Source organism: Pholcus phalangioides, unplaced genomic scaffold (genome assembly GCF_987345545.1).
Source record: "Pholcus phalangioides strain wild (caught in Gottingen) unplaced genomic scaffold, Ppha-v1.0 ptg000017l_1, whole genome shotgun sequence".
In the NCBI taxonomy this organism is placed as follows: Eukaryota; Metazoa; Arthropoda; class Arachnida; order Araneae; family Pholcidae; genus Pholcus; species Pholcus phalangioides.
The window spans coordinates 15,404,517-15,430,554 of NW_028301610.1; the positions used below are offsets into that span (position 1 = coordinate 15,404,517).

Consider the following 26,038-nt stretch of genomic DNA (forward strand, 5'->3'; position numbering starts at 1 on the left):
ATCTTCCCCAATGTTTGATTTATACCCTATAGAAACAAACTCTTTTCAGTCAATGCTACATACATGGTTAGAATCTTTCCTTTGATGCAAAAACTAAAATTTTAATGAATCTCAACTACTGTTAATAGTAGCCTAAGCTTTTGTGAGTATTACTTCCTGAAATTTTAGTTACTGTAACCACACACACCTGACATATAATCATTTCCTACAATCTTGATGGTAAAAAGCTGAAGTTTTGATCTAAAGAACATTTACTGAAAAATCAATTACATTCAGTAAATATTTTCAAACCATACCCAGTTATATACCCATATTTCAAAGTACCTAGTTAAGATTTGACCCTAATAAGCACAACAGTATCATTTCAAGAGAAAAAAAACTATTGTCCTAAAAAAAAACATTTCCTCACAAACCACCCACACTAAAAATTTAAAATAAAAAATTTTATTTAAATTTATTTACATAGTTGATATTTACGAGAGCGGATTAGTATTAAACCGCAATATCAACAATAAAAAAAAGCGTAAAAAAATAAAAAACTACAAAGCTATTGCCGCCATGGTATTGAAGTTGACATGACCAAAAAAAAAACGTCATTATTTACAATTTGAAATAAAAACTGGGTTAAGCATTTTTTGGGATGTGGATATTATTAAATAGTCAATTTATGTGCCGTATAATATAGTTTCAATAATTAATTAAATTTATTTATAATTTTTTTTTACTTTACTTACATCATGGGGTAGTGGGAACAATTTTTTTTTCGTAGTAGGACAGACATAAACAGAGCAGCAGCATCCATGAGCTTAAGCCTTGTGTGTAGTTGTAAAAGAGCTTCTTCAATGGATAACACACCTGTGAGATACGTGACCCTCCGATGGCAAAGGTCAATTTGATTTTATTAAAGCCATGTAAACAATATTCCATGTGGATATGCCCATCATGTCTCATCAACATTAATCCTCGATTGCAGATTATCAGTGAAAACAAACACAAGCTAGGACTTGCGTAACCATTTTTTAATCCACTTAATCTGGTAAAGCAGTCTAACCAATAGGACAATCCAAAAACATGGCTATTATTCCCATGATTCCCCTTCCTCATACTCTCAAACCCTCATCAACTCTCAGGTGTAGAAATGGGAAGCGTTTTGTTGTGTGTGTCGAGCTCCTTCGTGTTGGCGAATCAGAAACCGTTTCTTATTCATAATTTCTATCTGAGTAGAATATAACACGCTTTTGTATTGATCTGTTTTTCTGTTTCGCTGCCAAGAGTTTTTTTTTAACCTTTTTTTTTTTCATTAGTGGCTGTCACTCAACATGCGGGAAAAAATTATGATATCCTTCACGTGACCATATGATTTGGATTTTATGGGATAGACCCGTGTTTTTCCTCTCTTTTACTGTTGTGCAGGGCCGTCTTAAGAGTATCATGGGCCTTTGAGCCAGTTGATTTTTTTGAGGCCCTACCAAACAATTTCTCGAAACTTTCAACCAGATCTCATTTTTGTGAGGTCCCTCTTCACTTGACGTCTCCGACCGGGCCCAAATGAACCCGTGCCTTAAGACGGCACTGCTGTTGTGTGGTATTTTAATGAACTTTTTTATCCAAGGCCGTAAGTAGAATTTTTATAGGGGGGGGCAGAAAAACATGATTTTCTGCACCCACCACAGTGAAATTCGGTGATTTTTATAACGATATTTCTGTTCCCACCCAGAGGCGGATTGATGGCGGTTGGGGCCCCGGGTGCGGAAGAAAATATTGGGCCCTTTAAATTGAAAACAGTGCAAAGTTGGGGTTTTGCTGGGCCCTTCAGAAGTTGGGGCCCAGGGCGCACTCCCACCGTTAAATCCCCCACTGACGGTAGGCACACCGGACTTGTGCCCTGAGCCCCGACTGTTGAAGAGCCCCGCAATTTTCTACGCCCATGGCCTCAATAAGTCTCTGCCATAATAAGTCTGTTCCCACCTATAATTTTCCTCTTTCTAAATTTTGCCAACCGGGAAAACTGTCCCCTCTGCGCAATAGTTCCTAGCCCCGAACATACAGTGAAACCTCGCTACAACCATAAATCCCTTTACAACGATATTTTTTCAAATCTTTTTTGGAATCACCTATAGTTTAATGTTAAAGACTTGGTTTCCTAAATATGTTTACATAAAGGCGCGTATACACTAGCGCGCGGATCTCGCAATGAAAGCATTCGCGATTGGTTGTTCAGTAATTTGTACGGTGTTGCGAACGACTCTTGAGCTGTTTTCACCGGACCCAAATGGAATCGGTTTTTTCAACGAACACAAAGGAAAGAAAAGAATACAAAGGAAGTTTGTGTATCCACGAGCGGATTAGAACCGCTGCAGGGGGTCGTGAGTTGCAAGATCGGCGCGCTAGTGTACACGCGTCTTTAGAGGAACGCTGATGCAGGGGGATATGATAGAAGTGTTTAAAATTTTCAACGGGATGGATAAGGTAGACCATGAGTTGTTTATTTATACACCATCAATTGACTGTTTCGACAAGGGGACACTAGTATCGTTTTGTTAAAGAGAATTCCAGATTGTGGTGTCACAGGGAGATTTCCTCTAATAGGGGTGTCAATAAATGGAATAGAGTTAGGAGTCACGGCCACCTTATCTCCGGTGGTCGTGACTTCTTATCCAGTTGCTAGGCTTAGTTTAGTTTAGAACCGAGCACGCCCAGGCTCTGTCGCTTTTGCGATATAAGCTCATTGATCGTGAGATCATGCGCTTGTGGGAGAAAACTCAAACCGGCAAGCCGGCCGGGAAAGCACACCCGGTTCGGACCAACATCTCGCCAACGCCCCCAAGCAGCATAACCACACACCCAAACCCCCAATCCCCGGGCACATCACCGCTCGACAAAGTCAGGACAGGACCGCGAGTGCGATTCCCCTCCGTCCCGACACCCGTGACAAGGCCTCGCCGGCGCGGTCCACAGCACCCCAACACGCCCCGCGAAGGGGGACCCCCACCATCCCCACCCCGAAGAACTTCTATTGTGGATATGAGAGAAAAATTTGTTACAAGACAGGAACATCGCTTTTCATCAAGGAAAACATGAAACGCCTCGCGACAAGGGGCTCAATCGGCGCGTTATTCTTGACTACGTATGAAGTTATTTGATTTGTCGACATACAATCTTGTTCTTGTTATTTCCTGCACCTCCGAACTGTCTGGTCTCTAGTCCTTCTTTTCACTTGAGGAGTTACGTGCGGGTGCGGCAGTCAAAGTTGCAATCTGCCAAAAGTCATGTGCCACATCAAAAGATACTACAGATATATTTAAAAAATCATGTGCAGACAGTGCAAACAATCCAAAATCGTGCGCCGCTAATGCATGTATGACATAAAAATTCAAAGTTGGTGCCACAGCACCAAAGGGGGCAAATTACATGGGGTGCCGGTGGACCAATATGCCTCTTTTCCAGGGTGGCCGGCTGGGCTTTCTGGCGTTTTTCCCTGGGATTATGCGGGTGCGACAGTCAAAGTAGCAATTTGACATGAGTAGTGTGCAGTGAAATGTACATGTGCCGCATCAAACGAAATACAATAGATACAATTAAAGAATATGTACAATCAGAACAAAAAACCAAATCATGCGCCGCTTATGCAAGTATGATATAGAAATTCAAAGTTGGTGCCACAGCACCAATCGATGCATTATTTTACATAGGGCACCGGTGAGCCAATCTGCTTCTTTTCCAATGCAGTTGCCGGGTTCAAAAAGAAGTATCATAAACATAGTGGGATAAATCAAGAACTACCAATACTTACTTTTAGTCAAGAATAACGCGCCGATTGAGGCCCTTGTCGCGAGGCGTTCCATGTTTTATTGATGAGAAGTGATGTTCCCGTCCTGTAACAAATTGTTCTCTCATATCCACAATAGAAGTTCTTCGGGGTGGGGATGGTGGGGGACCCCCTTCGCGGGGCGTGTTGGGATGCTGTGGACCGCGCCGGCGAGGCCTTGTCACGGGTGTCGGGACGGAGGGGAATCGCACTCGCGGTGCTGCCCTGACTTTGTCGAGCGGTGATGTGCCCGGCGATTGGGGTTTGGCTGTGGGGATGTGGTTGTGCTGCTTGGGGGTTTGGCGGGATGTTGGTCCGAAACGGGTGTGCTTTCCCGGCCGGCTTGCCGGTTTGCGTTTTCTCCGGCACGCCCACGATCTCACGATCAATGAGCTTATATCGCAAAAGCGACAGAGCCTGGGCGTGCTCGGTTCTAAACTAAACTAAACCATCAATACTTAGATAAAACAAATACAGTAAAACCTGTCTTCAACAAAATCGCAAGGGACCGAGATTTTTTCCGTTGAACACAAGTTCCGCTTAATAAAGGTTCAATTGATATCATGTGTAAAATTATGTAATGATCTCGTGTGTGATTGAAATAAAATAAAAAATAAATTCATTGAAAAGATATATATATATAGTGACTAATTTAAAAATAGATAAAGTAAATAAATAAATAATTAACAGAATCTGTATCTAGTTTTGACAGAACTATTTTACCGTTCTTAATGATGCTAGACAGCTTTATCTTCAAAACAGCTCTTATTTTGGTGAGCCATCATCACTTATCCTGTAAAGATTATGTATAACGAGGTAAATTTTAGTAAGAAATTCATGTCAAAAGTGTTTTTGGTATACAAGTGCGAAGCCGACCTTTTCCTTTGTTTCATTTGATCGTTCTGGATAAAATGCTAGGTGAAAGAACCAAAATGGACACTTGCCCCTTTCGACTCTTGGGCCATGCGACCATTGTGGCCGCAGGGGGTGCTAAATCCAACGAGAATGGGTGGAAAAAAGTTTCATGACCAAAAAATATCAATGAAAATGGTTTCTGTCTGCTTTGGGAGAGGAGGAGGAGAGGGAGCTCCAAATCCAAGATGAAAAGGAGAAAAAAAAAATTTTAAAAAGAAAAACTTTTTTTTTTGTTAGGAATTATTGGGATACGTTGTGAGAGAGGTGCTTGCCCCCTCCCCCCACAATGGTTTGGAAGGCCCGGGGGGGCTGGGATTCCATTCTTTTATCATTTTTGTTTTTCACGCTATAAATTAACTGTAGAAGCCCCTGAAAAATTCGTCTTGGGGGCCCGCGGAAGATTCTAGACTAGAGCCCCCGATGCAGGATGTAGGGATATGAGGGAGGGAATAGGTAGGAGGCGCAAAAAATAGTCCCACGCTGGTAGAGATTGTGTCTCGCCTCGCCCCTGCTAGATTACATTCTTAGTACCACAATCCCTGTCTATTCCCTCAAGTTTTTTCATCTCCGTTGTCGAGGTATGCATGATGTCATGTGAATTTTTACTTTGTGAAAGTTTTAAAAATTTTGGAGTCGAACTAACGTCTACGCTGCCGCCCCTTACAACCTGCCGTCTGGGTGCACCTCACCCTTGCACCCTCATTCAAGCCGCCCCTGCCAGCCTTTCAAGGGAGATTGTGTCGACTTTTGTGTTGTCGTCTCTCCGGAGGAAAATCTTTCTTTCCTTCACCCAAGGAAACTTATATTTAATTCTCGTTTTGCATTGTCTTGCGAGGTTGAATAATCTCTTGTTTTCCATGGTTAAGAGTTCATTAACATAACCCCCTTCCCACATTTGCATACATCAGATAATTTTCATAATGCATAGATTATTATGATTTTTTCCTTCTAATACATTTTGATACAAAGCGATTTTCAGTAGCCTTTTTTCTCCTACCTATTAGCAATTTTTTCAATGAATTCAGCAATAATTGTCAACCTCGACAATAACTAGCATACTTTACATGATGAAATATGATCACACAAAATGACAGTATCAGATTATTGATTGAAGATGGTGTTTTTTTTTTTTTTTTTTGTTCAGATTTCTTTCATTACAGTAAGTACTTCTTTTATTTATAACCCAGTGTATGACACCACTTGGGTTATCAATGAATCAAAAAAAAACCGTGGAGAATAACATGGTATTTATTCTTTTTATCGCATAACGGTCATTTTATTTTATTTATTATTATCATTTTATCATCATTTCCCTTACATTCACGTATTACTTATCATTATATTCTGTGTTTTTAATTTTTAAGAAATATACAATTTTGAAAAATGGGAGACTCTTTCTTTCTCTAAGTCACCCTGTAAAAGTACTAACGTGATATCGTCTGCCGCATGCCAGAAGCACGAATGTACAAATTTTTTCTTTTTTTTTATCAGTGGTTTGGATACCTTGTTTTGCTATCTAACTTGTGCCTGAAACGCGAATGTGTATCCCTATTGAAACACACGTTACAAAAGATTGTTAGAAAAATAACTTCCATACAGTAACATGGGTAGAGTAAACATTCAAATGTCATTTCCCACGTCCTTTTTTTTGCAAGTACATTGCACGTGATTCTGGCATGACGGAGCCAATACTGTATATTGATTATTGTGTAAGTAGAATTAGATAAAATTACGTTTTACACGTTACAGACACGGTAATTAGCTCAGCTGAATAAAGGCATTCTTTAGTTTTGACATATTTTTAAACAAAAATGAATTTCTTATTTGGAAATTTTTATTTTGGGGAATCTCTCGGCCCCCCCCCCCCAGTTCAACCGCGACCCATGGTTTGCGCACCACTAGTGTATAGTAAATAATAGAATTAGATTCAATATTTTTGGTATTATAAAATGCTGTGTGGGGATCTTAAGGGTGATCCCTTAAGTCCCTTGGTCGCCAATTACTGGCGTACTTCAAATTAGAAAACGCATCCAAATAACGCGTAGATTTTAGGTACGTCATTTATATTGCAAGGAGTTGTATAGTTATTGAAAAAAAAATTAACTTTTTAATTGGTCACCCTGTCCTAAAAAACTCACTTAGAAAGTTGTTGCCATGTCTCTCCTGAGATTCCAAAAAAAATTGCACTGTGAAAGAAAAACCTGCTCATAAACTCGCTACGACGATACTTGGTATATAGCGATAAATCCCTCTACAACGCATTGATGAAGTTGCCGTGAAGGGATTTCTATGTAGTACACAAAAGTGTTCTACGAAAAACTACTTTACAGGGTAAAGCCAAATAGAACTGAATTTTATTCAACTAGTCAATTAGAATATTTTTAAGATATATAAATGCATTTTATGGTGGTACTATTAACACCAGTTCAGAAAAAATGCTAACAACAGCATAAATTTGGTGGCACCCGATGATAACCTCCTCCACAACGATATTTTTTCTTGGTCCGCAGAGTGTCGTTTTATCGAAGTTTCACTGTATAAGTTTTTTCCCAGCACGTCAGAACCATCTTAACGCATGGGCCACCAGGCACCTCAAGAGAAAGAAGATGGACCTCACAAAAATGACAAATAATTGAAATTTTCGAGAATTTCCCAGGTAGGACCTCAGAAAAATCAATTCGCTCGGGGGCCCATGACCAGGGCCGTAACTAGACTGGGCAACCGGAGCACTGCCCCTAGGCCCCGAGACGAATGTTTACCACCACAAAAGTTTACGTTCGTTTTGTGCTGAATAATAAGCCTTTCAAGAGGGGCCCCCCAAGGAAAAGTCTGTAAAAATAGTCGGAAAAAAATTGTAAGAGTGGTTCTCTTTTTCCATTGGAAAACTATTTAGGGGTTTTTACGTATAGTGGCGCCGCTTGCTGTGAACAGAGATAAATGAGTCATTATTAAGGTGGCACAAGCGTGAGTCCTCGTTTTGAAGAACGCACGTGCAAGTTTTCCGAGTCTGGTAACCCTAGATTAACCATTACCTCCGTTAAACAATCAATCAAAAGGCTTTAATTATTAAAGCTTTTATCATTATGAAAAAAAAATTACAAATGATACAAAATAGTGGAAGTATGAAACGATGAACATAAAAAAATTACATCTTGGTAAGAAATTGCCGATGAACAGAACTTATAGAATTAACGAATCTTTATTGACGAACTATTTTGAACATAGGCGGGGATAGACTTAGAAGTCTGGGGGGGGGCACGATGATGAAGATGTCAATTCATATATACATTAGATCAGTCGACTCCACCTTTGACGCTGGGGGGGGGGGGAAGAAATGCCCCCTCTGCCCCGTATCTCTGCCCATACTTTTGAATATAAGAAAGCTGTTTGAAACCCAGATTTGGAAAGTTTTTAGATTTTCGTAGTAAAAAAACAATTTTACAGTGTACATTTCAATTCTTTTTTTTTTTTGTGAATTTCTTAAGCTGTAGCTGCATTTGGCCAAAATGTTATTGTTGAACTAGTTAATATACAGTGAAACTTAGTTACAACGATACTCGATATAAGGATATAACAATAAACCCTCTATACAACATTTTTTTAAAATCTTGCTTGGAATTGACTATAGTTTAATTTTAAACTCCTCTCGATACAATAATGTCCTTTACTATGATAAACTCCTCTATAACGATATCTTTTTAGGATAGACCATTTTGAAACAACTACAACGATATTATTTATATTTAACTCAAAATCACCTTCCATATATTTTTAAATTCCTCATCAGTGTTTGTTCCTTCGAGAGTGATACGATAACTCCGGTATTTCGCACAATCAACCATCCAACACCCAGGGATTCTCAAATTTTTTCCACCCGCGGCACCCGTTTCCTATTCAATGCTTATCCCCAGAGCTGTTTAACAAAGAATATTTTCGAAAAACCTTTGTCGAGGTGACAGCTTCGCGGCGCCCCTGACAAAGGTTGGAGGAGCACCAGGGACACCGCGGTGCACAGTTTGAGAACCCTTCATCAATCCATGTGTAAATGAAATTGCCAAATTGCCGTGAAGCTATTTTCTGTGTAGTACACAAAAGTACTGTGCAGTAAACCACTTTACAGAGGGGAACAATCAACTGAATTTTATTAATCAATTATAACGTTTTGTTGTGAATAAATTAATTTTATGGTGGTACCAACAACGCTAATTCAGAAGAAATGCCAAAAACAGCATGAATTTGATGACGACTGATGATAATATTACTTCTCGATATAATGATATTATTTTATATTCAGCAACGATATTTTTTCTTGGTCCACAGAGTATCGTTATATATCGAGATTTCACTATATTAATTATTGTTAATAATGCAGTCAATGTTCGTTATAACAACCTGCAATAGTTGCACGGAAAACGACGTTATATTGGGAGGTAATTGAAAAAAATTAGCTTTTTAAAAGAATTTATATTTGGACGGAATAAAAAAAATTTCTTATGATGTAAGCCATAGTTTCCCGAACTTTTTGTCCCTTTGCCCCTTTATCAGGAAACTTTTTCTCTCATTGCCTCCCAACTCAATCGAACCCATAAAATCCCATGGTAAATCCATCGAGACAGGCCCGTCATTTAGGGGGGCAGGCTATTGAAAATACACTAAAAATGGTACATATATATACAAATAAATATATATATATACATACATTGAGTACATGTGCTTTGCCCCCCTTGGAAAATGCTTGCCCCCCCCCCCTCCGGAAAAAGTTGAAATGAGCCCTGCATCGAGAAGAATCCTATCCTTATTTCTCCTTTTAAGGTTAAATCCGTAGCTTCTATCGGTCCCCCCCCCCCCGGACCATGCCCTCGCCCACCAGTGGGTGATATTTCCCACTTTGGGAAACACTGATGTAAGCAGTTGAAGTGAAAATATGCATCAGCTTAGAAAATAATGATGAGAAATTGTAATAATTTCATAATCACATAACATGCACGCACCTATGCACCGAATTCTTCAATATGAATGATTAATGTCAAACACAATTTTGGCAAACAGAAAAGCATAGATTTTGTCCATTTCTTTGCAAAAAAGAGGCGGAGCAGAGTTGTGTTCGGACGTTGTATTGGATCGAATAGTCTTTGTTGGTGGCTACATTAGATGGAAAGTGACATCGGGTGCACAGGAAAAAAATTGACAACGTAGCGGTCGTGCGTCATAATGGAACAGTCGCAATGACACAAGGTTATAACGAACATCGACTGTATTTATTTAAAAATAGTTAATAAATAACAATGAATTTATCATGTTGTCATATTCGCTGTTTTCATATATTTCATGAGGAAACGTTGCCTGCGGGACCGGAGCCTCACAAAAATCGATCGAAACTGGGGATCGTTACATCCCGAAACCATACGTCCCGTTTTAGTTTGAACTACTCCGTTTTTAATCGAAATTAGTGACTTGCTTAGCGTAGTTAAGAGCAATTTTAAACACTTGTAGACAAAAATGACTGACTATTCGTGATACTCGAATTTATCTGTTTTTGTCTCAATGCAATGTTTACGTTGTTTATTTTCTGTAGTAGTCAGCTGTAAAACTTTGCCTTTCAATAAATACCGCTAGGTGTCGCGTACTTGGTTTTTTTCCCTTGAATGACAAGTTTTTTTCATGTGGTTTCCTATCCTAACGTGGAACATTGCTACGTGTCTCGTGCGTGCTGTTGATCAACTCGTTTAGTGCAGCATTACGTACGTTTTGTCATTTTCATCATAACCCACATTAGAAAGATTCAATTATTCACGATAATTCCTTTAATTTAAATTTTATAAGTTTAGCAAATATTATTTGCTTATTTTAAATGCGTTTTCTTTTGTTGCAATTTTAGTTTAGTAATATTAAAATCATTAATTTGAACTGGTCTATTCAAAATCATAAAATGGAATATACTCTATTGTATCTTAAAAAAATAAAATGTCTATGTACTCTAAAATAATAAAATGTATTCATTATTCAGGCTTTCATACATATAGAAGAAATGGATCAAGTTATGTCTTTGTTGGAGCCTGGAAGGCAATTTGCTAAAGATTCTATCAGATTAGTGAAAAGATGTACGAAGCCAGACAGAAAAGGTTTGTTACATTGATATGCCAGATTTTAATTGTGCAACTATGAGATAGTATAGTGGTACTCAAGTTCGATTCGTTCCTGAAAGTTACTTGGATCTTGGAAATCAGATATTTAAGCAAACTTTCACACAGGGCTGTAACTAGGCTGGGGCAACTGGGGTACTGCCCCGCAAAAGTACTCTTGTTTTGCATAAAAATAACCTTTTCAAGTGGGGGCCCAAGGTAAAGTTTGCCCTGGGGCCCTGAGAAGATACACTACGGCCCTGCTTTCACATTTAAAGTAATGGTTATTTTGAATGTATATAGTGTATCCTGCTTATAATGTTCCCATTTAGAATGTTTTCCCACTTATTAAGACTCATTTTCCTGGTTCTACCTCTTATGAATGCAGTGAAATCTAGCTACAACATATTTGATGTAACAATATTTTTTCAAGTATTGTTTGGAAATTCTATACTCTAATGTTAAACTTGTGCCTCTCGATATAACAATAATCCCTCTACAATGATATTATGCTACAACGTTACAGGATATATTATGAATACCTCTACAACAATATTTTTTCAAGTCTTGTTTGGAAATGTCTAGAAAGTAGTCTCGATAATTCAAGGTGGATCACAGAGGCCACCTCGGTTTCTGACAAAGGCGAATCAGGTATCGAACTCGCAACACCTGCAAGCATCCTTTGGTACTTCAGGCTAGTATCTTATTCACCTGGGCATCCCAATGATATTTTCTTTTTTGGAAATTCTGTACTCTATAATGTTAAACTGATCTCTTCATATAACAATAATACCTCTGTAATGATATTATACTACAACGTTACTGAATACATTATAAATCCCTCTACAAGAATATTTTTCAAGTCTTGTTTGGAAATACTATATTTTAATGTTAAACTGTCTCTTGATGTGGCAGTAATCCTTGTAGAACAATAATATGCTACAACAATACTTGATGTATTATAAATCCCTCTACAACGACATATTTTTTAAAGTCTTTTTTTGGAAATTTTATGCTTCAATGTTAAACTCCTGCCTCTTTATATAACAATCCCTCTGCAACGATATGCTACTACAACGTTACTGAATATATAAATCCCTCTACAAGGATATTTTTTTCAAGTACTGTTTGGAAATTCTGTACATATTAACATCAGTCTCATCAACTAAAGTGAATGTGTCATCAACATACCTGATCCAAAGTTTGAAGTGGCAGGTTTCCAAAAGTTTTGTTTCGAAAAAATCCATATATATGTCACAGAGGATAGGCGAGAGTGGGTTGCCCATGGCAAGACCTTCTGTTTGGCGGTAAAACTTTCCAAACACTGAGAAATAATTGTGCGATACACAAAGTTGGGTGAGTTGACATATTTCATCTATTTCAATCGAGGAGAAGTGGAATTCTTGCAGACGTTGTTTCAGGAAAGAAATTGCACCGCTGATAGGAATGTTAGTAAACATGGGTTTGATATCGAAGGAAATCATTGTAGCATTATCTGGTTGAATGCTGCGGATGATGGAAACGAATTCTGAGGAATTCTTTACTGTGAAACTATGCTTTTTGCAAAGAGGGGACAAAAGTTCAACGAGGAATTTCGCAAGTTGATGTGTAGGTGATCCAATGCAAGAAATTATAGGTCTTACTGAAAATGAAGGTTTGTGTATTTTTGGAAGAGCATAAAGTCTCCCGCTGTTTGCGGCAGATGGAAAGATGCATTTCTTGGTCGAAGAATGGAGAATGGGAGTCTGATTGATTTTCTTTTGAACCAATTTTAGAAGGGTAGGAGCTGGATCCTTATTGAGAAAAGTGTATGGTCCATCGTTAATTAATTTTTCAACCGACTCTTGATACATGGATTTATCAAGTACAACAATTTGGCCACCTTTGTCAGCTTGAGTGATGAAAATATTGTTCTTTCTTTTAAGTTCTTGAATGGCAGAGATCTCAGATTTCTCAAATGGTGAAGAAGTGGTTTTTAGATTGGCCGAAACTGAAGAGGAAATTAAATGCCGAAGAGATTCTTTTTGATCGGGAGAAAGTTTACTGTTGAGAAACAACCGTTCGATGGGCGCAAGAAGTTTTGTAGGACAAAAATGAGGTCTGGGTGATGCGAAATTAAGTCTGTATTCAAGTACTTTCAAATGGGCACCAGACAATGTTTCACTCGAAAGATTGACAACTTTTGGAGAATTCGAGAAGTCGGAAAATTTATGAGAACATTTTTTCGAAGAACTTCTTGCAGGAAACTGAGTGAACTTATTATCCAAAATTTCTCAATGTTGGCGATACACGTGAAGTGCCCGGTGGAACGATCTTGCGTCAAGCTGGGCAAAATCATCACGAGAATGTGCGAGAGAGGGATGCAGTTTGTGCAAATCCAATTCAATTTTAGCAAGATTGCGACGGTGACTATGGATGATCGATCGCAAAATTGCAAGTCAACAATTGAAAAGGTTGCGTTTGATGCGAACGGAAACAGGCTGATTGGAAAAAACTTGTAAAAATTGTGGCATTTCCTTGTGATCTCTGCAACGTTTCAGGAATGCAATCTTGTTAAGAATCCTGAGTTTCTTGATACAGAGGGCACAAAAGTGGTTGATCGAGTTCATATTGGCGAAGTCCCAGGAGTCAATATTACAATGACATATTTTTTAGTCTTTTTTGGAAATTCTATGCTTCAATGTTAAACTCGTGCCTCTTTATATAACAATGCAACCATATGCTACTACAACGTTACTGAATATATAAATCCCTCTACAACGATATATTTTTCACGTCTTTTTTGGAAATTCTATACTCTCTTGTTTTTCTCGATATAACAATCCCTCTACAACAATATTATGCTATGACATTACTGGATATATTATGAATACCTCTACAACAATATTTTTTCAAGTCTTGTTTGGAAATGTCTACACAGTAGTCTCGATAATTCAAGGTGGATCACAGAGGCCACCTCTGTGTCTGACAAGGTCGAATCGGGTATCGAACTCGCAACACCTGCAAGCATCCTTTGGTACTTCAGGCTAGTATCTTATTCACCTGGGCTACTGCATCCCAATGATATTTTCTTTTTTGGAAATTCTGTATTATATCTATAAGGCTGCGAAGATGAGTGAATAATTAGAAGAGTTGGAGATGGGATTGATGGTGAATGACACTGAGAGACACTGATAGCTTTCAACTGTCTTTCCAACGATTTTATGTGTGCAATTGGGAACAATGCCATTGTCCACCATTATGAAGAAAACGGTCAAACTTGTTAACATTTCTCAGCGACCCTCGGAAAGTTGCAATGGTCTACATCCATTCAAGGGAGTTTACTATTTTATTACACCAGTTACCCATTACAGTGGTGAGGGCTACCTAGTCCTTCCAAACTGAAATTACTGTACAATATGTATGCATTGAGTAGGATTCCAGAAAAAAATAGTTCGGTTCATGGAGGAAGAAAAAAGAAATAAGGTCTCTCAAGAGGGAAATTCAGAAACGTCCATTCTCTCGGATTATCAGGAAACTCAAACTTCAGGGCTCAGATTTTTGAGACTCAAATGTTAAACTGCTGCCTCTCGATATAGTGATAATCTCTCTACAACGATATTTTTTTTCAAGTCTTTTTTAGAAATGTCTATACTCTAATGTTAATCTTCTGTGTAACAATATGATAATAAGCTACAATAATACTCAAATTTGAAAATGAATCATCGATACTATGATTCAGAAGAATGGTTCCCTTCATAAAATAAAGGGAAATATGACTAAAGCAAGAATGTTAAATGTTTGAGTCTTATATCTCCATCGCCCAAGAGATGTTCTATCGCATGAATATTATTTATTGACATGTCTATTGCAGCGTGACCTAACACCAAAAAAAAAAATTCAATCTAATCAATCCTTATATAAAAGAAAGTGATGTAAAACAACAGTAAATGATCTAAAGATTAAGGTATTTTAATTATACAGTGAATCATGTTCCGGAATAGTCATTTTTGAATTTTTTTAATTTCTCTTTTCTTTTTTTCAGAATTTCAAAAGATAGCAATGGCTACTGCAATCGGATTCGCTATCATGGGATTCATTGGTTTCTTTGTAAAACTAATTCACATTCCCATCAATAATATCATAGTGTAAGTGTTTAAAAATCTAAAGCTATTTTATTTTCTACTGCATGGTATCGTCTTGATTTTTTTTTATTTCAGTGCTTTGTTGAGCAATATATTTTCTGTCTCAATAGTGCTTTGATTACTCTTTAACATTTAAACTGCCCCTATCGGGAATAAATAACAGGGGTGGGAAGTGACAAAGTCCATTTCGGAGCAGCAAAATTCAGGATTCGGAGCAGTTTTGGAGCAGCAAAATATAGGATTCGGAGCAGATATTTATAAATTGGAGCAGTGAAATTAACAATATTTTCGTTAACCTTCACCTCTTTTCAAAATAAAACTGCACTGCTTTTTGTTATCAAACATCTTTTCATCAGCTTGTTTTTTGTTTTTGGTGTTTCAGGCTTTTGACACCTTGCTTGAAAGAGCGGCTGTCATAAAATTTTTTGCACCAGTCTATATTTAAGATGATTTTTACTTACTGAGGGCACTATTTGCTGTCTGGAACAGCCGCCTTCAAATGGGCTAAAAATTTTCTATATAAGTTTTCAATTTTCTTATACTCTGAAAGAAATTGTTGCAAAATGGGAGAGTATTTCGGAAGAATCAACACTATGCTTAGCGATTCAGCACTCATTATTTGGCGAGATTGGCCATCTGACACTCGTTATTTGGTGATATTGGCGATTTAATACTCGTTATTCGGTAACATTGGCGATTTAACGCTCATTTATTCGGAGTTTCTAAATTAGCAATCGGCGGACATGCGCTTTTTTTACTTCAGAATGAAAAATTTTTTCACGAAACATTGAGATTTGACGCAATGACGATCGACTACAGTTATTTCTGCTGCTTCCAGTGGTGACTTTTTTTTTTGAAAACGGAAACTGACTCACATTCGCACTTTAAAGCTAAAAGACCATTGCAAATCATTTTCAGTTGCATGATCACGGATAATATCAAGGCTTCACGATGGAAAGCCCGATGCAGGGGCCGATAGTTCAAGTACAGTGGAATAAAACACACTCTTTTCGGAAAGAATCGTGTCACGGCAAGCAGGAACAAAAACTTTTTTACTTCTTTTCTGAAATTCCGGGCATACTGAAGCAAAATTCGCTATTTGGCGCATAAAAAAATACGAAAATACCCTATTGGAGCAGGATGGCACAAGATGTTAATTTTGGCGCAGCGCAATTGGCGCAGAGTTCCCACCCCTGAAATAATGAGGATATGGCGGTGAATCACTTATTGATGATTTGAGGTAGGGGGAATAGGTTTTTTTTTTCTTCCCTGTTAGGAACCAAAGAGTCTTTCGACTCCTGGTGACTACATAGATCATGGCCCCCAAAGCAGAATGTGCCAAAACCTGCGACTTACGTCGCAGTTCCCTCTCTACAATTCTTGATCCTAAGAGATCAAATCTGTCCACAATCTCAAAACTTTCGCCATCTAGTTGAAAACTGAATATCTGCTGTAGTCATGATCTTTGTGTTTTTTTTTGGTATTTAGATAAGAGTCCAAGCTTCTCACTGTTTTTACTCTTGATATAATGTTCTTCAGATTCTGCCATCAGAGTTGTCATCAGCATATCTAAAGGTGTTGATCGCTCTACCTCCAATTTTAACACCTGGAGAAAACTATGCTTTTATGATTAAAAATCAGCTGCATGGAAGCATAATCATTAAAACCAATCTGATTGGTCCTGATATGCATAATGTAATAGTGCAAGAAAATAATAAAATTATATAAAAAGAAAAATTTGTATTGAAAGGCTTTCAGCAAGCTATCATTTCTAGAATGTACTTATAAATTTTTAAAAACCCAGAAAAAAAAAGTATTTGACAGAAATAGTAAATTTTGTGCTATTTTTTAAAACAATATGCAATGAATATAATTTATAAAATCAATGTTTTGCATTTAACAATGCTATTAACCAAGATTCCTTGTTTTTCTCATTGAAGTCATATGTTTTTATATCAGTGTATTTCTATAATAATGAATCATACAGATATAGAGAAATGAATTATTTTTAAAACTAGGTTAAAATTATTTAATCTGATTTTATACAAAGTTTATCATTTTAATGCATACAAAATATTTATTCATCGCTAAAGTACTTTCATCTTACTCCTGTGACTTATTATTCATTTGTTTATTGGACATACTGAATATGAAAATGTATTCCATCTCTTTCAGGGGCAATTTTTAAAAGTATGTGAGTGTGAAACTTTCAATTGTTTTACAAAATTTTTAATACCATAAAACTCAGCAAGTTAAAAAAAAATTTCATTTGAAAATGAAAACGATAGTTTATATTTTCAACTAGAAAATATAGGAGCTACTTTGCTTTATTGATTTTTTTCCCTTAGGAAAAAATATATATATTGATGCCTATGTACTATATATATAGATTTGTGTAATTGGTGAGATTTTTAGTAATACACCTGCAGTTATTGATTTTTCTTCCATACCATACAAGCATTCAAGAAAATTTTTGTCATTAATTTTCTTAGAAATAGAGCTTTGAGGGAGGAAAAATCGGACCACACACACAGAGAAAAAAATCAGCAGTGATTTGTAAAGAAATAGCTTGAATCCAGCTCTGAACAAATCAATTTTTCTAATAAACAAATGGACCCAAAATTGGTGTTTTTCTCTTAAGTTCCAAATTTTTTAGCTATTAGTTAACATAATTACATTGTAGGTTTATATTTTATTGTGTATCCTCTTTGCTCCAGAGGTACGTATGTGTACCTTTAATTTGAATGATTCTTGCAAGATCTGAGGTACACATAAGTATACCAAACTCAAATGGTCCTAGTAAAGATATTAACCCAAATTAATTTAAAAAAAAATCTTTTTAAAGTGCATTTTGACATGCTATGAACACACAAATCAATCAAAAAAATTATTTTCAATAGCCAGTTTTGGTTTAAGTTTGAAAGGGTTATATACATCAGGTCTTTGACAAATAAAAAAAAATTTAGACACCAACATAGACATACGCAGAATTTTCTTCGGGGGGGGGGGGTGTGTGTTCAGATTTTTTCCACTTCTGAGAGGGGGTTTACATTTTTTCCTGCAAAATAACACTATAATCTTTGCTCAAGTGGGGGTTAGAACCTGAAAACCCCCTTTGCGTACACCGATGAGCACCAACCAAATTTCTTAAAAGCAAATTATGGTTTTTGATCAAGAAAAACCAGTCTTAAATAATGTTTTCGGCTTTTCCGGGACTTGATTATGTCTTTCAACATGACAAGGAGTTATCAATGAATTCATCAAATTATGTGTCATCCTTAGACTAATTTAGCATAGAATATTTTAGGCAACAAATGTAGATTTCCTAGTCGCCGTGGCTACCTGGGATTTGTCAGGCCCTGTTGTGTATTATATTTATTTTATCACACATGAGTGTTCATATTGTATAATATGCTTTATCAATCTAAAGCTTTTTACTTTAAAAATCACTGAAATAGAATATTTTTTTTTATTGAAGCCATTGACAAATTAGTACTATTTATTTTTTAACTATATAAAACTTGAATCTTTAGATTTTTTGTAATTAAAAAATAAGTGTTGTAGCCAAGTACAACATTTACTTTATTCAAGAACAAACAACTCTGGAAATATATCTTTCCGGCATAAGTTACCAGAAAGCTGATGTTTAACTCTTGTTTGAGATTTTTTTTAATGTGTGTCAGTATTTGATTTGTGTACAAACTTGTTCTAAAGGTTTCGGCAGCTTGCTGATGCAAAGATTGAATCCAGGAAAGAAACTTCAGTTGCTCTTGTGGGGAATCAGTCACGTCCTCTCATGTGCCAGATGAGAGGACATGGGTTTGATTCTCCACAAGGGCAGTTGAACTTTATCAACTCTCGTCAATTCATCAGCCAGCTGTCAAAACCTTTGTAGTAATAGCGGAGAGTGACATCATCTTCGGATTCAAACTTATTGCAATCAAAAACTTCAATAAATATGTTATGAAAAACCAAGTGTTTAGAAACATAATATATATTTACCTTTCAAGTATTTATGCTTGTTTAAAATTAAGTTGGTTGTGCTTATAAATTTGAGATCTATCATTCAATATATATGAATCAATTTCAAAATTTTCTTCTACAGGGGTTCATAGTTTTCAATGGCTGTGCCCAAGAATACTTACAAGCAAATATGAATTTTTCAGCTCGCATCGCTGTTTTTGTAAAAGAAACAAAAAAAAAATAGCTATTAAAATGTTTTTATTTTAAATTGTTCCGTTTGTTCTCGTTTAAAATGTTGGTATTTGTTTATGAATGTGCCTCTTTATGTGAGTGGCGAGCACGTTCAGACTTGATCAACACAATCCTAATTTTCTGAATGTAATTTGAAGTATTTAATTAATATATCTTGTGAACAAGAAATCTGAAGCAAACCACCATGCTCGTGAGCAATAAATGGAAGATGCCTGTCTTATAGCATTGTAATGTGGTGTTAGCTTGTCAATAACCTTTATACCAATTTGATACATTGACACTGTGAGTCTATTCTTGTAAGACAGATATAGCAATATATTTCTGATAGTCATTTTCTGTGTTTTCTCAATATATATAAATTGTATTATACACTGCTCAAAACAATTAGGGGAGCAAGCAAAAAAGTGAAGAAAATCGTGCGAGACAGCCACGTATTGGCATACAATGGATAGTACACGCGTATCAATGCGCAATACAGAAAAAAGATGTAAAAAAATTTGGAATTAAGCTTTAATTCTTTGAAAATATGGAAAAACATGAAAAGATGATTTAGGGCAACAATTTGGTTACATGTAAACGATAAAAAAAAGTACTGTTTAGACATGATGCATGAGTTTTAATAGGGCGCGTGGTCTCCTCGAACAGCTAAGACTGCTGCACACTTGTTTGCCATGGATACGATGAGGTTATCGATCAGACTTTAGTGAATACTGTTCCACTCCTCAAGAAGTGCAATCTGCAAGGGAATGCTACGCATTTGCAAAGACGGTTTCTCTTGGCAACAGGACGAAGGGTGTCCAGCCAAACAGTACGTAATCGGCTTCATGAGGGAGGGCTCTATGCACGTAGGCCAATGGTCTGCATTCCGTTGACCCCACGCCACCGTGCGGCCCGAAGAAGATGGGCTGCTGAACATCGAGATTGGGAGCAACATGATTGGAGCCAAGTGCTGTTTACAGACGAGTCCCGATTCAGTCTGGAGTGTGACACCCGACGTGTTCTGGTATGGAGGGACAGGGGCACTCGAAATAACCCCGCATTCGTTCGTGAAAGGTCACAATACAGACGAGCTGGTTGGATGGTATGGGGTGGAATCAGCATATCATTCGGAATGGCACTTTGACGGCCCGAAGGTATGCAGATGAGATACTGCGACCTCATGTCATCCCTTACACTGGAGCCATTGGAGATTCCTTTGTTTTCCAGGATGATAATGCCCGACCGCATAGAGCTCGTCTGGTGGAGAACATGCTTGAAGCTGAAACAATACAGCGTATGGAATGGCCAGCGTGCTCTCCTGACCTGGACGACGCATTGCTGCGCGACCAAGGCCGCCTGTTACTGTCCGAGACTTGCAGATTGCACTTCTTGAGGAGTGGAACAGTATTCCCCAAAGTCTGATCGATAACCTCATCGCATCCATGGCAAACAGGTGTGCAGCAGTCTTAGCTGTTCGAGGAGACCACACGCCCTATTAAAACTCATGCATCATGTCTAAACAGTACTTTTTTTTATCGTTTACATGTAACCAAATTGTTGCCCTAAATCATCTTTTCAGGTTTTTTCCATATTTTCAAAGAATTAAAGCTTAATTCCAATTTTTTTTACGTCTTTTTTCTGTATTGCGCATTGATACGCGTGTACTATCCATTGTATGCCAATACGTGGCTGTCTCGCACGGTTTTCTTCACTTTTTTGCTTGCTCCCCTAATTGTTTTGAGCAGTGTATTAACCCTAAGAGAAATCTAGAAACCAAGCCAGTTTTTTTCCTTGTCTATGTGCACTTTTCAAATTTTCAGGCAGTTATATCCAAAAATGAAAATGATTTTGCTCCAATCAAAGTAGCACAAAGTCTGCTTATTGTCTCGTTTGAATGAATAAAATATCACTAACAATTTTGAGACAAGATTTTTTTTCCAGTTCCAATTTAAAAGTTTTGGAAGATTTACATATTGCATAACGACTTTTCATTGTAATTCTGCAGCACAATTGTTTTGCTGAGTGATATTGATCACACAAATTATCATGATGTCTTAACAAATAGTTTAAATTTTTTTACGGCATCTTATGTTGTTTTGTAAAATAATATTCAAAACCATATTTAGAAGAAACAGCAAAAAGATGGCTTTCATTTCAAAAATTGAGAGCTAAATTTGAGGCATGATTTTTCGGGGGAAATAAATAAGAACGAAATATGTATAAGAGTATTTCAAAATGGCGGCACAATTAGTAGTGCTTAGCGCGAGTCTTAATTTTCTCTGCTCGAAGGTGTATGAACAATCCCTACATTTCCGGCTACATTGTAGTAAGACGCTTTCATATACACTCATTTCCATAAATTAAGGATAATTCAGAATCACACGGAAATCGAAATCTAAAGTAAAAATTTCACCTGTAGAATTATCACACACATCTGCAAGAATGATATGCAAATTTCAGGAAGTCATCAGATGATGCCGATAGTACGTCACAATGACGAGAGTGTAAGAGGGGAGTATATAAGGAATGGTGGCAAAGAAGTGAAATTGTTCACAAGAGTTCTGTAAGGCGCTCAGTGCCATAAGCGAATAGTTATGATACAGAACGCATGTGGATGATTTTTTACGTGGTAGAATGATCGGCCGCCTGGAATGTGGGCGTACTCAGATGGAAGTATCCGAGGAACTTGGAATTGTCCAAAGTGTCATCTCTAGGCTTTGGCAACGATTCCAAGATAACGGAAATGTCAGTAGACGTTACAGTACAGGTCGCCCTCGAGTTACAACGCCGAATGAAGACCGGTATTTGGCAGTAACTGCCAAAAGAAGCAGACGGAGCACAGCATCCGACCTGTCTCGTCAACTATCTGCAGCCACGGGTATCACAGTTTCAAGGCAAACCGTGTACAGACGTTTGGGAGATATTGGTCTATATGCTCGCAGGCCTGTCAGATGTGTTCCGCTCACGGCAACTCACTGTCGGCAGCGATTAGCCTGGAGTAGAGAACATGCAATGTGGACATCGTCACAGTGGGCTTGTGTGATGTTTTCCGACGAGTCCAGGTTTAGCTTGCAGTCTGATTCACGTCGGACTTTCATATGGAGAACGCCAGGTACCCGTTACCACCAAGACAACATCATTGAACGACACCGTTACGGTGGTGCAGCATTGCTCATTTGGGGTGGAATTATACTGGGTTCCAGAACAGATCTGCATGTTCAAACTGGAACCATGAAAGCCCAAATTTATCGGGACATCATTCTGGAACAACATGTACGTTTGTTTAGGGGTGCCATGGGCGCAGAATTTGTGTTTATGGATGACAACGCCCGTCCTCACCGAGCAAACATCGTAAACGAATGCCTTGAATCTGAGTATATAGCCCGTATGGAATGGCCAGCATTCTCACCTGACTTGAATCCGATAGAGCATGTGTGGGACATGCTTGGCCGACGAGTTGCAGCCTGTCAACCACCTCCTACATGTGTACCGGAACTTCGGAGAGCATTGCTGGCTGAGTGGAGTGATCTTCCCCAAGATCAGATCGATAATTTGATACTCAGCATGCCTAGGCGTTGTACGGACTGTATTTCATCGCATGGGAGACATACAATGTATTAACCACCATACCAACCATGTAATAGTAAGTTTTTGTAAAGGAGATATTTTTTTACAATTGCTTCAGGGAGCAAAAATCGTAGTTTTTATGAATGGTATCATACACACACCATCGTTTTTGTTCTTTATCTTTTGTTTAATAAATGGGCTTTATGAATAAGTAACATTTGTTTTGTTTCTGAACCTTTATTTGCCGGAACTGGCATTATCCTTAATTTATGGACATGAGTGTAAAAGGGTTCTACATGGTAGAAATTTGTCACTCATGGTGAAATTTTTGCTGGCGATTTAATTGTGCTTGAATCCGACATCCACCGTTGGAGTAATGGTTAAAGTACCAGACTCACGTACCGAAGGTTGTGTGTTCAATTCGGTCTAAATAGCCCATCCGAATTTTTTTCCCATCCTTACATCTTTGCTGTCATTTACTGATTCACTACAAAATGTTTCCATTTTTACTTCTGATTTAATCAAATGCAGTTCATGTGTATCGAGATGACAATAATAACGGCTCGCGAAGCTGGGCCCAGCTATCATTTGAATAAAAAAAAAATGCTTTCATTTTTTGTTAATGAACTTTGAAATTCAGTTTCGCCCAGAACTCCCCCTCTTGTGACGCCTTACTAGCTTTTTTGCTCCCAGTAACCAATCACCAGCGTGTTAATGCTTCCTGATTTACTAAAAAGTAGGGATTGTAATTATGCGGCCCGGGGCAAAACCGCCTTTATAGATATGCTCCCAAATGAAACTATTTGAAAAAAAATGACCGAGTTCAGCATGAATCGTAAGCTGAAATAAATTTTGAAGTTAAAAAAAAGAAATTAAATTTATTAAGACACAACACGCGTGCACTTTCATAAAATTTCAGAGCAATAAAAATCAACTGCAGTCACAAAGAAATTAAAAATCTGCAGTGCAACATGTAGAATCGGGTATGAAAATGTGACTGGATGAAAAAGTTTGACTTAACTATTAGTTTAGTTTACTACCAGTCATACCTTCGTCGAGCTACTCTGAGCTTCATTAAAGCTTTTCACGCGTCACAGTTTCTATAAAATTTTAGAATGGCTCAAAAATATCGCAGTTTTATTCAATATGCAGTCTGATTAAAACTACAGGGTAAAAAAAAATTATCTCGTGGTACACACTATGCACCTTTCCTCAAAAAATCTGACTTGACAGTGAAAGAGAGACGACATTCAACACCACTTATAGAACAAGGCCTCCGCACGAAGCTCATGACGTCACTAAAGACGGCCATTTCACCTATTGCCATTGGATATCTTTACCTTTTCTTGCAATAGGTGAAATCAAGGCCGCAACTAAAGGGGAGCAGGCGGGTCTGGTGTGTACCGGGTGCAAATTTCACCCTTAAACCTTCTCTTCAACATTACAAGGGGGGTGCAAAAATGCGTCCTTGCCCGGGTGACCAAGCGTCTAGTTGCGGCTCAGGGTGAAATGGCCTTCATTGACGTCACAAGCTTCGTGCGGAGGCATTGTGCTATAGGCGGTGCGACGTTTCGGCACAAAAAGCGTCGATTTTGGTTAGACAATTTCAAACAGTACATCTGAGTTGGCTAACACTTACTTTACAAATCAGGTGATATATTGGCCAATATACAATATAGCCAGGGAAGTTTTATATGTAATAACATGGTTATGTCACTTTACACCAACGGTTTTCAACTGGGGCTCCGTAGCCGCTCGAGAAAAATAAAACAGTAAAATTTTAAAACAAAAATATTTATAAATACTAAAAAAATAAATCAGTAACTTTGAAGAATAATTGAAACATTGGCCTGCAGGGCTCCGCCAGTTTTTTTTTACTAAAAAAGGGCTCTGCGAGTCAAAAAGGTAAAGAACTGCTGCTCTACACGAAGAGCAAAAGTAACTTTGCTTCTAACGGAATTGAACATTTTAGATTTTTCAAAAAATCTGCAACCCACTTTACGGAAAGTAAAAATTTACTTTCTTTGGGTGTTTGGCACGTAACTGACCGTTACAAAAATGTCACAAAATATTCGTCCGATCCAAAAACAAAACTTTTCTAGTTTCACAAGGAATCGCGCGTAATTATTTTAGGCGGTCAATAGTATTCACCCTATATATATGTAGTTCACTAGCATTTTATTTGCCATAATACTCAAGTTTATTATCGACATATTATGCTTGTGAATTATAGTTTCTCATTCTTATTAATTTAATTAAGGATACGATTTAAATCGTGGTTAAAATCACTTGAAATTAATTTTAAACAAAATTATATTTAAATCATCATTTACATAAATTCAAGGTGTGATATTTAAGTAAATGTAACCTGGTATGGTTTGCATGTTAACTGATACGCGATTTCAAAATTTTGTGCATAGAAAACATTGGTGGAAATATAGGGAGCTAAACTGCACTGTTTTCAATATGGCACTCGGGTTCCCATGATTAAAAAACAGAGGAATAATTTTCTGTTTAAAGCCTTGCAGTAATTGCTGATTCGAAATAGATGTACCAACATTGGGCTTTTAACTTTAATATTTGGGTGTGCTTGAGCATCCACGGTATTAACCCCAAAGTTAATATAAACAGTTCCTTATATAACAATCATCGCTGCATATATAATTATATTGATCTTTGCTTTTAGTTTAAAAAAAGAATGAAGTCTTTTAAAACAAGCACACTCAGTTCCCATGCCCGGTCGTGGACTATGAGTGAAAACAAGTCGCATGCACACACAATATAGCTACAATAGTCTAGCACACTTGTTTTCGCTTGTAGTAGCTTCCAGTGGACAACCGACCTACTGATGAAAATTCACTCATTGATGTCTCCCGTCTCCATATCTGAGCCAAAACTGATGCTAAAAAAACCTATTTTCATTTGTGTTTATATTATACATCAAAATGCCCTTTGAAAAGAATTTTTAAAAATCGATTTGGGTCGATATCTTTACAGGGACCAAAAGTTAGGTACACGTGTACCTCAGACCACATCGTCTATTATGGAATCGAAAAAAACCTGCTCCGAAACAAAAAAATAAATGAAAAAAATTAGCTCGTTTTCTCAGGTATTCCCGGTACTCAAAAATGCAAAATTTAGTTCATACGAAGAGCAATAAAATGAACAATGTAGGGGTCAATCAATACATAATTCAGAGTAGCTTACGTGTGCAAATATTGTTGATTACTGATGTTTGAAAACTTTATCCACATACGATTCTTGGAAAAATTTTAATGACTCAAACTAAATTTTTGAGGGGGGAGGAA

The 26,038-nt window shown here is 37.4% G+C and overlaps 2 protein-coding genes across 7 annotated transcripts in view; one reads left to right on the forward strand and one right to left on the reverse strand.

The window, feature by feature from the left end:
- LOC149072431 (uncharacterized) overlaps positions 1-1,043 on the reverse strand; it is a 44,983-nt gene extending 43,940 nt beyond the window's left edge. Inside the window, exon 1 of one of the 3 annotated variants that reach the window (XM_089247040.1) lies at positions 856-1,043. The gene's annotated coding sequence lies outside the window, so the exon portion shown is untranslated. Of the gene's footprint in view, positions 1-734 lie in introns of all 3 variants that reach the window. The other 2 variants (XM_089247039.1, XM_089247041.1) reach the window with 2 other exon arrangements.
- A 9,271-nt stretch (positions 1,044-10,314) lies between these two features.
- LOC149072432 (protein transport protein Sec61 subunit gamma) lies at positions 10,315-19,200 on the forward strand. 4 transcript variants are annotated; one of them, XM_089246332.1, is made up of 5 exons: positions 10,315-10,464; positions 10,731-10,845; positions 14,870-14,972; positions 17,145-17,163; positions 19,075-19,200. In XM_089246332.1, exons 2-4 carry the CDS (start codon positions 10,752-10,754, stop codon positions 17,155-17,157), a joined length of 210 nt encoding a protein of 69 aa, XP_089102458.1. In that variant the 5' UTR covers positions 10,315-10,464; positions 10,731-10,751; the 3' UTR covers positions 17,158-17,163; positions 19,075-19,200. The 4 variants fall into 4 exon arrangements, with proteins under 4 accessions (XP_089102458.1, XP_089102459.1, XP_089102460.1 ...); XM_089246333.1 differs by having other exon boundaries at positions 17,145-17,159; XM_089246334.1 differs by lacking the exon at positions 17,145-17,163.
- The last annotated feature ends 6,838 nt before the right edge of the window (positions 19,201-26,038 follow it).